This window comes from Rhineura floridana, chromosome 14 (genome assembly GCF_030035675.1).
Source record: "Rhineura floridana isolate rRhiFlo1 chromosome 14, rRhiFlo1.hap2, whole genome shotgun sequence".
Taxonomy (NCBI): Eukaryota; Metazoa; Chordata; class Lepidosauria; order Squamata; family Rhineuridae; genus Rhineura; species Rhineura floridana.
Genome location: NC_084493.1, coordinates 22,946,621 through 22,963,131, shown reverse-complemented (window position 1 = coordinate 22,963,131; position 16,511 = coordinate 22,946,621). Strand labels below are relative to the sequence as shown.

The following is a 16,511-nucleotide window of genomic DNA, read 5'->3' as shown; positions in this document are numbered from 1 at the left end:
CCAGCTATCACCTGGGAGTTTTCCTTCTCTCTCCCACCAGGGGAGATCTCCATTTCCCTGCCTTTCCCACAGGGTCCTTCCTCCCTCTATCTGCCTCTTCCATGTGGCTGAAATCCTTATCCCCCAATGGCAACTCAGAAAGGATGGCTTTCATTGGCCCATCACTGGGCGGGTCATTGCCTGCAACATGACCAGCTTCTCTGTCCCCATCCTGAAACACACCCTCAGAGTCGATAGTCCACTTTGCTTGCCTCTATATCATAGTTCAGGCTGTACTGAGCTAGATGGACCAATAGTCTGACTCAATATAAGGCAGGTTCCTCTCTAGTTACTCATATACCAGCCCAGCTGCCTATTTCCTCTCCAACTGAAAGAGAAACCCCTAATACCTTGAATCAGTGGTGAGGAACCTGTCCTCCGCCCCGCTCCCAATGTTGTTGGCCTTTGATTCCAACTTGGTATCAGTCTGAAAGTGCACTAGTATAGAGCATATAGTACAGAGCATATAGAGATGTCGCTGGACTCCATCTCCCATCATCTTTGACCATTGGCTATGCTGGCTGGGGCTGATGGGAGCTGGAGTCCAACCACACCTGGTCGGCCACAGCTTCTTCATCCCTGCACTATTATATAGTTTGTTCCATAGAGCTGAAAGGGGCTTCAGATACCACTGATTCCAACCCTCTACTGACGTAGGAAATCCACAATTGCTGCACTCCTGATAATTGGCCATCCAGCCTCTGCTTAAAAACTTCTAACACACCTTCCACTATCAAATATCTGTCTAGTGCCCCTGCACTAGGTCCAAAAATCTGGCAGCTACATTGTTAACAGGGACACACCAGTCTGACTATACTTTGCTGGTATGAAACGTTCTTTGCTGGATCCTAATGTTGTATCAGGCTTAGCTCAAAGTGCTAGTTTTGCCGTTAAAGTCCTAAATGGCTTTTGGTCAGGGTACTCAAAGGTCCTCCTGCTTCTATATAAATCTGCCTGATCAGTGTGATCTGCTTCTGATGCACCTCCATGGGATGAGAGAACACAAAGGTCCTCTATGTGTTTACTCAGCCCCAGTGAATTCAAAGGGACCACAGAAAACTACCTTACACTGAGGCAGATCATTGGTCCCTCCAGGTCAGTATTGTCTACACTGACTGGCAGTAGCTCTCCAGCATTTCAAGCAGGATTCTCTCCCAGCGCTACCTGGAGACACCGGGGATTAGACCTGGGACTTTCTGCACACAATACATATTCTCTATCACTGAACTAAAGCCCTTTCCCCTTACTCTCCTGTAAGCATGTGTAGCAGGAGTAGGGCATCTCTGGGCTGAATACAGCCCTCTAGACATATTTGGGCCTTTGGGGATCTCCCTAGGTCATGCCAACTCTTCCCAGGTCACACCCCTCACTGGCCCTGTCCTACAGTCCCCTTGAATGTTTTTGCCTGGCTGGAATGTGCTCTTGAACTGTGAGCATGGGTGCTCGCCATTGTTAATACTACTCAGCGTTAGACCCATTGAAATTTATGGACATGACTAATGAAGGTCCATTAATTTCAGTGGGTCAGCTCTGAGTATTACTTACACAAACTCACTGCCTCTTGTTTTTAACGTGCCTGTGACTGACGGTATAAGAAAGAAATGATGGATAGATAACGCCTATTGCGTCCTTGATTGAAGATGGAGAGATGTGGGCCAGGAGAATGTAGAAACCTCTGGCTTTTGCATGGTTTGAATGTAACCTTCTGCCCACTTTTACTTCTTGTCCTGCCCACCATTGACATGTGCCCCTCAGAAGGTTACCCATGAGGGAATGCAGCCTTCAGACTGAAAAAGGATCCTCACCCCTGGGGTATAGGATTGCAGCCCATGGGTGATGCCCAGAAGGCCTTTTCCAGTGCCAGAGCCTTGCCTTCAGAACAGCCTCCCTTGGCAGATTAGGAGCTGCCAATCCAATTGTCTTCAGATGTCAAAGCTTTCTACCAAAGCTTTCCACTGAATTATTTGCTGCCTTTTTGTCTATGTTTTTACTGACTGACATTATATTAATTTTATCTGCAGCCTGCTGTTTTATTGCTTCAAAAACAAGAGTCTTGTGGCACCTTAACAGCGAACGATCGCATTATGGCAGAAGCACTTACATGGTACAGTCCATGTCAATAAGAGCACAAAGTGTTATCCTAAGTTGGCAGGGATATTACAGATCATTGACCATGCTGGCTGGGGCTGATGGGAGTTGGACTCCAACAACATCTGGAGGGCACAAGGCTAAGAAGACCAAGAGCAGCCAAGGGGTTATATGCCAGATGTTGGACTTCATCTCCCATTACCTCCAACCAGCATGGCCAGTGATCACTTATGATGGGAGTTGTAGTCCAACCAATACCTAGAGTAATGGTAGCCAATAGTGTCATTCAGATATCGTTGGACTACAACTCCCATCATCCCTGCCCATCGGCCATGCTGGCTGGAGCTGATGGGAGTTGGACTCCAACAACAACACCTTGAGCTCTTTGGAGGAAAGGGGAGATATAAATGAAATAATACCGTTATAATAATCTCAGAGCACTGTCCATTCACACCAAGGGTCTATTTAGCCCACCATCCTATATTTTTTATTATTGATATTATTTGTTTAGAACATTTCTAAATTTGTCTGTAAAACAATCTCTATGTGGTGTACAGAAAACTAAAGTTACAAAAAGACACAAGAAAACCATTAATACAAGTGACAAATAAATATACCCTGCTATCAATCCCATCTCCCAACACACCTCCCCACTCAGCACCTCTCAGCCTCCTGGCTGCCATCCAGGACTGCAAGCATCCAGCATGGCTCTCACTCAGGGCCTAAACATACTCACAGATCACTTCCCAAAATCTCACCACAAAGAGGGTTCATGAAACCTGCTGATCTCACCCTGGTCTCTCATTCTAAGCTTGCTTTTATGGGCAGGCACTGAGGGGGTGGAGTTTCTTCAGGCTGCCCACAGCTGCCTCTCATTCAGCAGTCAGTCAGCTGCTCTTTACACACCCAGTTTCAGGAAACAGCAGAGTTCATTGGCGAGTTTCCCAGGGATGGCAAATAGGACACCCCTCCACTCACAGTTCTTTCTCTACGGCCTCTGCACACCTCTCCTCCTCCAGCTGCTATTCCCAACAAAGGCCAGCCAGATCCCTCCAGGAAGTTGCCAAGCAGGGCATGAAGCCCGCATAAAGGAGAAGAGCTGCAACTCAGTAGCAGAGCACAGGATCTGGTGCAAAAGATCCAATTCAATCCCTGTCATTCTCCAGGTTGAGAACCCTGCTGAAATCCCTGCAGATTGCTGCCAGTCAGTGCAGACAATGCTGAGCTAAATAGACCAATGATCTGACTTCCTATATTCATCCCTCCTCTGTTTTCCCCTTTTCCTAAGCAACTGGTATTCAGAGGTACACTGCCCCTGAATATGGAGATTCCAGTTAGCTATCATGGCAAATATCCATTGATAGAATATGTAAACCAGGAATGGAGAAGTTATGGCCCTTCAGATGTTGTTGGACTCCCATCAGCCCCAGCCAGCAACAACATCTGGAGGGCCACAACTTTCCCATCCCTGGCTCAGATCCTTAGTTCAAGCAGTTCTCAGAAAGCATATAGCAGAACAATGAGGGCAATACAAAGCAACAAGGGAACTAGGATGGTATGTCTATGGAAGGAAATTAGAAATAAAAAAGGAACAAATGGATTTTTTTCATTGAAATGTTACAATAAGGTAGAGAAAGATTATGGCGAACAGTAGCCTCTGGTAAAGAGGCAAAAGGTACGTTAGCAAAGAATTACAAGGAACTTGTGGAGTTAGGAAATAAGAGGCATATAATTAAATCAAGAAAGGTATTGATATATTGGAACTGAAATGGAACATGATATTGCATTCAGAAAAGAGATCAACTCTTATCAATAAGGGATTCTTGATATAAACAGTTACTATGGTGATATTAACACCTACTCAGTTGCATTGATCTATTCAGAGATGAGGTTCAGGTGCTGGAAGTGTCTGATTATGAATCCACATCTGCCTCCATATGTCATGGGATTGCCAAAAGTCATGAGTACCATGTTAATGCTGTTTCATTGGATGGAGGTGGATATTTTAAAGGGAATAAAATAATCCCTAATATGAATGTGCGAATGGAAAAACTCACTAGTCCCCACTGTATGGGAATAGTTAATGAAGTCTCTGGAAGTGGCAGAAATGGACAGACATACTGGAACTGGTACCTAGGACAGTTTTCAAAAGAATATGTTCCCTGAGAGATATTGCTTTATAAATTACTGGAATGAACATTATGGGCATGTAAGACTTGAAAGGAGAGTATTCTTGTAAAAAAAATGTTTTAAAGGTTACACATAAATTAAGAACACTGGTGGAAATATAAGAAGATCATTCATGGTACTGATTCTGGGAACAGAGAGTTAGTATTTGCTTTCCCCCATAAAGGTAGTGCTAAGAGCAACTCAGTAAATTGTACAAGCAGTTGATTTAACCAGACACCTTTAAGCTACTGACAGTGCATTTCATATTGTGCACGCATAGACACCTGCAGACACCTGCAATGCTCAGTGGTATGTTCTGAAGGCCAATAGGATAATTGACTTTTCAAAGAGGATTAGTCAGACCCATGGAAGACAAGCAATCACCCTTGGATGGTTATTAGTGTGCTAGGGTGTCAGAAGCTTTAGCCTGATGCCAAACAAGTCTCTAAATCTCCAAGAAGTGCAAACTAGAAGTGATTGCTGAGGGATAACTAATTGTCCTGTAGTTTCTTGTTCACTTTCTTCTTGAGCATCTGGACTATCCAAGGCAGGAGAGCCATGCTTCATCTAGGCTGATGCACTTCAAACCTGCCCCCCTTGAGTGCAGTGTCAGCAGTGACCAGTCATGGATGCATATAATGAAAACGTAATCTAGCATAATTGCAGGAGAAAGCAAACAGATGGGGCAAGAATATTGGTCTAACCCTTCATAGGAACATACATAGGAAGTTTGCCTTATACAGAGTCATACCATGGTCCATCTAGCTAAGAACTGCCTACAGTGACTGCCAGAGGCTCTCAAGGGCTTCAGACAGTGGTCTGTCCTAGCCCTGCCTGGTGACTGTAGGGACTGAACCTAGGACTTTCTGCCTGCAAATGCTCTACCACTGAGCTAGTTATCCTACAGACTACATCCAATCTTACCTTTGCATTTAGTGGTGATGCTGTCTGCCATGTTCAGTGCACACTTATAAGCAGTTGGATCACAACCAAAGGTCCATCTAGTCAAGCACCTTGTTCCCCAAAGTAGATGCCTCCAGGAATCCCACAAGCGGGGCATGAGGGCAATAGCTTTCTCCTGCTCTTCCTCCCCAGTATCAATTCCCTCTATGAAATTGTTCTCAACCTCTTTCAAGCCATCTAAGCTGGTGACCGTCACATCTTATGGCAGCAAATGCCACAGCTTAACTATGTGCTGTATGAAGAAGTATTTCCCTTTCGCTGGTCCTGAATCCATCACCTGTAAGCATGTCCAGAATATATTTTTATCACCACCTCATAATCATAGACTGCCCAAATACCTTTGCAGATATGGAGAAGCATTCCCACATTAGAGGCTGCAGCTTGTACCAGGCTTAAGTCTTCAGTACATTTTTTTTCTGTAAAGAAATTACCTAGTAAGGTTAAATAACAAAATTCCTCCAGGAAGTCCATCTGACTGTTTGTTTAAAAGCATTTCTGAAAATAGAAATGGACTGCCTTCAAGTCGATCCCGACTTATGGCTACACTATGAATAGGGTGTTCATGGTAAGCGGTATTCAGAGGGGGTTTACCATTGCCTCCCTCTGAGGCTAGTCCTCCCCAGCTGGCCAGGGCCTGCTCAGCTTACCACAGCTGCACAAGCCAGCCCCTTCCTTGTCCACAACTGCCAGCTGGGGGGCAACTGGGCTCCTTGGGACTCTGCAGCTTGCCCACGGCTGCACAGGTGGCAGGGCACGTCACCCCTGAGCCACTCCCTGTGGGGGTGATCTTTAGCTGGCCCTTGACACCCAGGAGACATGAGCGGGGATTTGAACTAACACTCTGGACTCCCAGCCAGGCTCTCCTCAAACGCTTAATATTTAAACATTTCTAAGCAGTATACAACCCCCCCATAAAACTAGTAAAACAGTATCATAAAGACAGCATTATAAAAACAGATAGAAACAGAAATTCATAAATGATAGGGTTCATTCTTACAGGTCAGCAAAAGCCTCACAAGAGGAGAATGTTCCCAGATGATAAGTAATCTTACAGGTCTATACAGTGGTAGGTGGTCTTGCAGGTAACCTGGTACTGAGTTTGTAAAGATTTTCTCCTTATTGTTCCAATCAGGGATGTTTCCAGAGGGGGGGGACCTACCTGGAGCTCCACCTAAAGAGTAGAGGCTGGTGGCTCCTATGTCAGTGGGGCAGCAAATCTGCTCCGGATGTTAGTCTGAACTTTCAAGGTCCTGTCCAAGGTGCTGAGAACATTTGACAGCTCCTTGAAAGCTTGGATTAAAACCCAGAGTAGATGCACTGCCCCACTGTCATGAGCCAGGCAGAAGGGAGGAGGCTGGTCAAAGACGAGTCAGGGCTTGGACTGGGAGCCCCAGGAGGTGGAGGACAGCAGGGTGGACTTGCAGGGTGCCCCAACCCCCATCTCGGACAATACCATTTCCCCCACTCCCGATTTCCCCACCAAAACACCACCTAGCTGATCGGACCCTCCCCAGTGAGATGCACTGCCAATGCCCGCCTCTGAGACGCAGCTGAGCATGCTGGACATTTCCCCACCTAGCGAAGCCCAGTTTCCCATGCCCAAACTGACTGTTAGGAGCCCCCTTCCATCAGAGGGGGAGCCGGAGTTCAAACTACCTTCACCCCATGCACAGCAGCACCAGAGGCAAGAAGTTCAACAGATGGAGTTGAGGAAGAGCCTTCATGTGTGCGTCTGAACCAAGCCTACTTAAGCTGACTCAGGGGGAGCCCCATTGCTGAGCCAACATCTTAGGGTCGCTTTAGCATGCTTAGTCAGTGTTAGTTTAAGGCCAGAGTTTCTAGCAAGCTTAATTAGGTGAATGAGGCGCACTGCTTTCAATGTATCTACAACTTTAATAAAAAGAGAAAAAGCCACAGACACATCTGGGACTGAGTCGACTACAGACAGGACACCCACTGACATCAGAGCCACCAGCCTCTACTGCACCTAGGACTCTCTCTCTCTCTCTCTCTCTCTCTCACACACACACACACACACACACACACACACACACACGACTTTTAAATCTGTGACATTTTCATGTCAAACGGGAACATCTTTTTAGAATAGTAAAAATGCTGGGTTTAAATCAGATCAAAGCCAGGTGCTCCCTTTCCATAAGGACACTCAAGTTATTGCTCCAAACTCCACCCATCTAATTCATTCAGTTCTTCTAATCCCAGATCCCCACAGTGGGTTTTTCAAGATGCCTATTACCCTTATTCTGATCCTCATGGGGGGGAAATCCCCCTTTAGCAATTGTCTGTGAGCTTAGCAGGGTGTTTAAGGAATTTGAGGAATTTATTATTTACTCAAGGAGTAGGTTCATTATAAGCGACATAAAACTTCTGAACTTAAAAATAGCTAGGCCACATTCACAACATACATTTTTTCCATTATTATTCTACTTTGAACAGTCACGGCATTCCCAAAAGGATCCTGAGAAGAGTAGTTTGTGAAGAGTGTTGAGCGTTATTAGGAGAGCCCTGTTTCCCTCACAGAGCTACAATTGTCAGAGTGGTTTAACAGTCAGTCCCTCTTACCAGATTTCTGTGAGGGGAATAGGAGTCTCCTCTCAGCACCTGTCATAAGCTACACTTCCGAGACTTTTTTGGAGGAAGCCATGGCTGTGTAAAGTGGTCACACCAGCTCACATCAGTTTGCATTACAGATACAATAAACATCAGTATATGCATTTTGAGTTAAGCATATAAGTTAAAATAATTCCTCTAGATGTCCAAATAGGTATACACTTGAAATTGTGGAACTGTCGTTTGTTAAGGGTGCTGGGCATTATAGTTTTGTGAGGGGTAAACTTCAGTTCCCAGGATTCTTTGGGGGATGCCATGTGTTTTAAATATATAGTGTGGATGTGACCATATTGTGGAATATTGTATACAGTTTTGGGTGCCTCACCTCAAAAAGGATATTGTAGAGTTGGAAAAGGTTCAGAAAAGGGCAACCAAGATGATCTAGGGGACTCCCCTATGAGAAAAGGTTGCAACATTTGGACTTTTTAGTTTAGAGAAAAAGTGAGGAGGAAGTGACATGATATGCATGGCATGGAGAAAGCAGATACAGGAAGTTTTTCTCTCTCTCTTATAACATTAGAACTTGTGGAAATCCAAGGAAGCTGAATGTTGGATGATTCAGGACAGAGAAAAGAAATTATTTCTTCACACAGTGCAAAGTTAAACTGTGGAATTTGCTCCCACACGAGGCGGTGATGACCATCAACTATAAGGCCTTTAAAAGAGAATTAGACAGATTCATGGAGGATAAGGCTATCAGTAGCTACTAGCCATGATGGCTATGCTCTGCCTCCATAGTCAGAGGCAGTTTGCTTCTGAATACCAGTTACCGGAAATGGCAGGAGGGGAAGTGCTCTTGCATGCAGGTCCTGCTTGGGGGCTTTCCATGGGCATCAGGTTGGCCACTGTGAGAACAGGATGCTGGACTAGATGGGCCACTGGCCTGATCCAGCAGGCTCTTCTTATGCTCTTACGTTAACTGACACCTATGTGAAATATGCTGCCATGTAGCCAAGGCAGTGAGGTCATCAGCCCATTGCATAATAGACAGGGGGTTATCTTCCAAAATTCACAAAATCCACTTTGGTTATCCTGCTGTTAAACCCCATACTACAGGTAAAAGTGTACTCTAGTTTCTCTTCAGATTGTATACATCTTCATCTTAGAAACACCATAAAACAATTCAAATACAGATGCAGACTGGGATGAAGGTATCTACTTAAAGGGCTTGTTGAATGAGGACGCTCTCCAGCAGGCACCGAAAAGGCAACAGAGATGGTGCCTATCTAATATTTAACAAATCCAGAGGGTAGATGCTACATTGCTAACAGTTGAGTTCCTATGTTGTGTGGAACGGACCTCTGGATGGGATGGTACCTGCAGGAGGCCTTCACTAGCATAGTGCAGTGATCGACTGAGTGTATAAGGGGTGAGATCTGAATGCATAAGGGTGAGATGGTGGGGAATGAACAGGGGACTTTCTGCATGCAAAGCAGATGCTCTACCACTGAGCTACAACCTTTCCTCTAGAGCTGGAGCCCTCCCTCCAATGGGAAGGAGAGAGAAAATGGAAGGATAAAGAAAAGAAAAAGTCACCCCCTCCCCACTGCCTGAGCTGGCTGCAAGGAACCAGCAGGACTTTAGGTGTGACAGTGGCTCCTCAAAGGAATCTCTTCATCCCCCCATCCCACCACCACCTCCAGAAGACAATGAAGAGGGTGTCTGATTAAGCGAGGTTAAACTTGCTCAATAAGATCAAGCAGAATTCAAACAAAAACCTGTGTATCAGGGATGGCCCCATGGGGAGCAGTCTGAAAAGCCAGGCACCAGGAACAAGGGCAAGCCAGGAGTGAGGCCGGGAGAGGCAATGGAAGAGCACAGGTTTTGCACGCCAAAGGTACCAGGCTACCGTGGCAAGGGCAGGATGCTTGCCACAGGCACACCGAAGCTCATGGTGAGTAGCATGACAAAACCACTTCTCACTGTAAAAGCTTTCAGCCGCCACCTTGTCAGAACTTTGCATACTGACTTTTCCATGCACTCAGATTGGTGGTGTTATTTGATTAAAATTCCCTCTGATTTCCTGTTCAGTTAATTGCATAACCATATACTATGTAAGGGGGGGGACCCTCATAAATAGCATCTCCTGTGCTTATCTTCTTTTCATCTTGTAGCAATCCAAACATTAAAAAAAGGAAAAAGAAATGTTCTGTTGGGAGCCAGTCACCATATGTTGAAAGCTATTAATGTCCCAATGCATTTTTTTACTCAGTTCCTTCTGATCTTGTCTCGAAATATATCAGGAGTTTTACATGATTTTATGAACGACTAAGTATACCCTTCACCAACCCAGCAACGCCCGTATGGTTTGGACTTCCTGATGCTCCACGGCTCTGTGAGTGCTTGGCCTGAAATCTGATTGGTGTGCTTCATGGTATATGCCAGTCTTCCCCAACCTGGTGCCCTCCAGATGTTTTGGATTACAGCCCCCGTTAGCTGCAGGCAGCATGGAGCTGATGGAGGTCATCGTCTGAAACATCTGGAGGGCATCAAGTTGTGGATTGTAGTCCAAAACCTATGGAGGGCACTGGATTGACGAAGACTGACTGCGTCCTTAAACAACATTTGCATTCAGCAATTGCATTTTCTTGCACCTGTGGCTTCTTTGCCATTTCATTTAAGTCCCCATTGGCATGGTGCTGCCCTCCTGTTTTATAAGAAGCATTGAACACAATGGTGAGACTGCATTCATGCTTGCTGCCTTCCTTTGAAAGAATACGGGGACCTTCAAAAGGAATTCTTCAGAGTCAAAATGCATTTGCTCAGGGTCTACTTGAGGCAATTGTTAAAAGCCTTATTCCTCTCTGAGACACTCAGCTCTGTTTGGCTTGGCATATAAACATCCCCATCTACTGGGCATTGGGAGGAGTGCAATTAGAAGCCACCCAGAGGGCTGATTTAACCAGGCAGGGGTTTTCATCCACCCTTTATAAGTGTTACATTTACAGCAGCATTTAAGGAGGTTGAGAAGGGGAGAGGGAAGACAATGTAGTTATTGCTTTGCTGGTGCTTCAAGGCCCTGTTAGTGCTTCGTCTGACATCTGATCGTTGTCCTTCACGATATTTTCCAGTCTTCTCCAACCTGGTGCCTTCCAGATGTTTGGGACTAGCACCTCCCATTAGCCCCAGGCACCATGGCCATGAAGGATTGATGGGAGTTGTAGTCCAAAACAGGCTTCCCAAACTGGGGTCCGTGAGCTTCATCCAGGTGGTCTTGCGGCATGTCCATATAAAATATTTATATTGATTTTTAACTGTATTTTAATGCTTTTATTTCTTGTATTGTATTTTATTGCAATTTGAATCCTATGGAATGCAAACTGTAATACTATTAAATCCAATAGAAGAAGCAATAAAAATACAATTAACATCTTACAGCATCTAGCACAGTGCCTTGCAATTGCGGCAAGAGGCAGAAAAATCAACAGGGCGCCCCCTGGCTCCTACTGGGAGGAAGGGCGGGATATAAATCTGATTCATCATCATCACCATGAAGGTGTCTGCCAAGACGGTCAGCAATTTTCAAACACCGAGAGGCAGGGGCTAGGAGAGACAGGAGCTCTCCTCAGACTGTCAGCTCGAAGTGGCCCATGGGGGGGGAGTTTGGGAACAACTGATTCAAAATGTCTGTAGGACATCAGACTGGGGAAGACTGGTGTATACCATAGAGAACATCAATCAGATTAATTGGTGTTGTGGAAGGCTGGTATATGCAATCTTGTAGCATTTTCATTGTGGCTTCCATTACATTGGAAGCTTTTGGGCAGGAACATGTTTCTTTAAATTGTTTATCATTAATCCCTAGTTCTGTGGTAATTAAACAGTAGTAGTAGTAGTAGTAGCGGCAGCAGCAGCAGCAGCATTTTATATGCCTGCCTTGCCTTTCCACCAAGGAACTCAAGCTGGTGTACATGGTTTTCACCCCACCTATTTTATCCTGTAAGTCACTTGGAGATCTTGGTAACAAGCGACTAATACATCTTGTAAATAATAATAAAATAATAAAAATAATCCTGCATTCCCTTCTGGGCCACCTTCCAAGGGCCACATGCCAGTAGTGGACAGGACCAGAGGCAAAAGTAGGTGGAGCAATGAATGTACATTTTACCTTTGTACAATAGGCTAGTTTCTACACATACTCGCACATCTCATTCCATCCTCCACCCTGGCAAGTTCATTATCAGAGTTCAAAGACCCATCACAGCCAAGCACAGACATTCAGGGTGTAAAGCAGAGCCAGTAAGGGACATGGCCTGGGGAGGGTTCTGGGGGCCAGACAGAGAGGCCTGGAGGGCCACGTAAGGCCAGCAGATGGGAGGTTCCCCACCCCCGGGCCAGTGGGTGGGCAGTTGAAACTTACAGCAAGGAGTTTGACTAGATGCTTCATCAGTTTCTCCCAACATTAGGGCAGGTGTGGAGAACCTTTGGCCGTCCAGAAGTTGCTGAACTCCCATCAGATCCAGTTAGCATGGCTGATGGCCAGGGAGGATGGAGTTGCAGTTCAGCAACATCTAGAAGGCCAAAGGTTCCCCATACCTGCCGAACTTTTCCAAGTGTGCTATGGGCAGCAGCACCATGTCTAAAGAAGGCATGAGACATTGTCACAGCCAGAGTTTCCTAACTCCTCACACACAGCTGCCAGTGATGTGCAGGAAGAGGCAGGGGAACTGAGAGTGATGACTTTGTGCTGTATATCTTCTTTAGCTAAGCATTGCTGGAGAGAAATATGGGGAGAATGAGGGGTGGAGCCAGTGGCCACCCCTTCTCATCATGTGTAGCTTGGTCAGTGGCGGCTCCATGTTAGTGGGGCAGTGGAATCCATTCCAGGTTTTAGTCTGAACTTTCAAGATGCTATCCAGTGTGCTTAAAACCAGGAGCAGATTCCACTGCCCCACTGACATGGAGCGACCAGTCACCACTGCTCGGGTGTATACTCGTAGCAAGTAGGGATGTGCGAACCACACTCAGCTAACTTCAAAAAATCTCCCATCCCCCTGCAAGCATTGAACAAGAAAGCTCAAAAACTGAAATGGGTAAAAACGTGCCACCATCCATTGCCAGTTCTCTCTTTAAGTACAACTAAATTCACATTTAAAGACAAAACCTATCAATTTTACACTTTCCAAAACAATATGAGAACCAAAACACAGTCATCCTTCAAAATTTGCACTTATCTGAATTTTGGGATACAGTTTTCCAACCAAACAATGTTTACAAAAATGCTTATATTAATATTAATATATACAGATGCTTATATTACATGCTTATATTAGAGGAAAGCATGCATGAAAATGAATATATTGGTGAAATTCGCTAACAAAATGCATTATGTTAGTCAAAACGGCATGCAAAAATGTATTTATTAGGAGAAATTCACACTAAAATGCTGATGAATTTTCATGAGGATTTTTTATGTAAAATGTACAAATGGCTGCATAAATTTGGAGAACTGAATTTAAGACTAGAAAAAGGAAAAACTGAGACTACCAAAACTGACAGATCTTCCCATCCCTGTTCTCAAGCAATAAGCCCCCTACACCTGGTTAGTTCTGCCACAGCCTGAAGATTATCAGCTAGTGCTAACACAGAGGTGGGCTTTTTCACTGGTGGCACCAGTCTTGTGGGATGCTTACCCTGCTGACGTATAGGAGGCCCCATCCGCATTGGCATTCTGCCAGCTCTTGAAGACACACCTGCTGAGACAAGCAGTCCCCTGATCTCCTGACTTGACTCTCCTGTTTTGATTGTTGTTTTAACTGTTATGCTGTTTTAATGGGCTTGTTTATTACATATTTAAATTATGAATGTTTTAATATGTATTTTAATTACATGTGTCTGTATTTTTATAATTGGTTTTATTCTTGTTTTTTTCCTGTTGGCTTTTATTTGTTTGTGAACTGCCTCAGTATTTCTTCTTAAAACAAAAGGTGGAATATAAATCCTTTTAAAGACAACAACCACCCAACCTTATATTTGAGAAAAGAGGGAAGATAATCAGTAAGGAGAAGAACTCCCTTGACATCCAAGAGGCACACATTGGATTTCTCATGCTTTCCTGCTGGGATTTGTAGTTTTCTTTGGCTCTCAATTTGAAAATGACAAATCCCATGCTCCCCAGCAGGAAAAAAAAATCTATTTCAGGAGATTTTGCTGTTTTAACTACATAAGCAACAACACTCGGTGTCTAAACATAATAAATAGAGGGAAGGATACAATCACCATGTTAGAGGTGTGAGAATATCACACTGTTCTACATGAACACTGAGTTGTGCCTGTTTTTGACACTATAGATCTATGAAATTGGAAGCATCTCAAAGAACTGCACGTGGGATATTAATCCCCCAGAGAAGGTATTGCCTGCTTACAGAGACCCAGCATGTAAAGGAACTTCTGTATATTTGAATGTACAAATACACACCCAGGACAATGCTACGAGCAATATGCTTTCTCATCCTCCTCAGGGTATACACAGATGTACATAAAAACAAGAGCCAGCATGAGTTTTGCCACTGTATGTAGTAACATAAGAAGCGGCCTTATACCGAGTCTGAGAGCCAGTGTGGTGTAGTGGTTAGAGTGTTGGACTACAACCTGGGAGACCAGGGTTCGAATCCCCACACAGCCATGAAGCTCACTGGGTGACCTTGGGCCAGTCACTGCCTCTCAGAGGAAGGGAATGGTAAACCCCCTCTGAATACCACTTACCATGAAAACCCTCTTCGTAGGGTCACCATAAGTCGGGATAGACTTGAAAGCAGTCCATTTTTATACCGAGTCAGACCATTGATCCATCTAACTCAGTATTGCCTACACTGACTGGAAGCGGCTCCCCAGGATTTGGGGCAGGGGTCTCTCCCAGCCCTGCCTGGCAACTGAGCCAGGGATTGAACTGCGTTCAAGGCAGAGGCTCTACTGCTAAACTACAGGAAAGAAGAGTCTTGCTGGATGGATCAGACCAAAGGTCCTCAGCATAGGAACTGAGAGCCTTCGGCTGTGTCAGACCATCGGTCCATCTAGCTTAGTATTGCTGACAGTGAGTGGCCGTGGTTGTCCAGGTTTTCTGGCAGGAGTCTTTTCCAGCCCTACTTGGAGATGTTAGGGATTGAACCTGAGATATTCTGCATGCAAAGCAGATGCTCTGCCACTCAGCTATGGCTGTTGCTGCCTAAATGAGGCCATTGAGCTCAGCCTTTCCTTTTCAATTGCCATACATACCTGCCACTGACATACTGGTTTACTCCCCAATTTTGCCCCTCCCTCTCTCTCCTATGCTTCTAATGGGCTGTCTGTCTTTTCAGATGATTTAAAATGCTATTCATACTATTATACTTTTTTTAAAAAATCACACAGCACCTGGTTTTTAAAACTCCAATTGTTTGTCTCTAAAATGCCCCATTCACACTAAAATGTTGAAGCGTTTTCACAAGGCCTTTTTATTTATTTATTTTTTAAAGCAAACTGATGACAAAATGTGAAGCACCCACTTAAGACTGGAAAAATGAGAAGCCGAAATTGACAGTCATCCATCCCTAGCCACAAGTTCCCCAAGTTTGGTTTAGACTCTTCCTAAAGTTGCCATTTATGGAAGCAGGGGTGATAAGGCCTCAAAAAGCTGGATAAGTCTGTTGAGGTGACCCAAGCCACTGTAAGCCTCTTCCTGATGCATCTTTTTTCTTTCTCCCCAGGTGGTGAGCCAGATTGACAAGTTGACTTCAGACTTTGAGTTTGATCTGGAGCCGGACGATTGGACAACAGCCACTGTCAGCAGCACATCCAGCAGCGAGAAAGGAGGTGGAATGTTTGACCTTGGGCACCTAGACTTCATGACCTCAGATATCCTCTCTGATAGCTGGGAGTTCTGCTCCTTCCTAGAAGCCTCCACGCCATCAGATTCTGGCGATGGCTCGGAGCAGCAGCAAGGGCGTCAGCCTGACTACCGACTCATGAATGGTGGGGTGCTGATTCCTAACGGACCCCGGGTAGAAACCCCAGACTCTTCCAGCGAGGAGGCCTTCAGCTCTGCCCTGAGCCACAAAGCCCAGCACCAGAGGACATCGGGTACCAGGGAGCGGGTGCGATTCAGTGACAAAGTCCTCTACCACGCTTTGTGCTGTGATGATGATGAAGAAGCGGACAATGCCCCACCTCCTGAGGATCCTCCCGAGGAGCCCAGCGAGACGACGCACAAGGTGGCAGCTGTCACCAAGGCAATGCCACGGTGGTCACCTAATCTGAGTAGCGCTCAGCAACGAAAGCTGACACGGAACAGCAGTACCCAGACAGTCTCAGACAAAAGCACTCAGACAGTGCTGCCCTACATCTCGGGCAAACAGAAAGTCAAAAGCAAGAACTGAGGACCAGCTGGGTGGGGTTGGGGGCGGAGAGGGGAGGGCGGGGGAAGCTGCAGATATATATAAATCTCTATATATATTTAAGTCAATAAATGAAAATGATATGATAAAAAATGGTGACAGGATATCATCGTGAACTACCTAACCATAATGTCGAGACTCAGGGAACTTTAAAAATTATTTTATTTATTGAATGGCTTCCTTTTATTTTCCCCAGCTCAATAAATGTTATGCCTATACACAAATTTAATGAAACACATATGCACCCTC

The 16,511-nt window shown here is 45.1% G+C and overlaps 1 protein-coding gene across 1 annotated transcript in view; it reads left to right on the top strand.

Moving 5' to 3' along the window:
* INSYN1 (inhibitory synaptic factor 1) overlaps window positions 1-16,260 on the top strand; it is a 139,163-nt gene extending 122,903 nt beyond the window's left edge. The window contains exon 3 of the mRNA XM_061595075.1: window positions 15,576-16,260. Coding sequence (XP_061451059.1) covers window positions 15,576-16,244 — 669 coding nt within the window. The 3' untranslated portion in view covers window positions 16,245-16,260. The remainder of the gene's footprint in view (window positions 1-15,575) is intronic.
* Window positions 16,261-16,511: the final 251 nt, after the last annotated feature.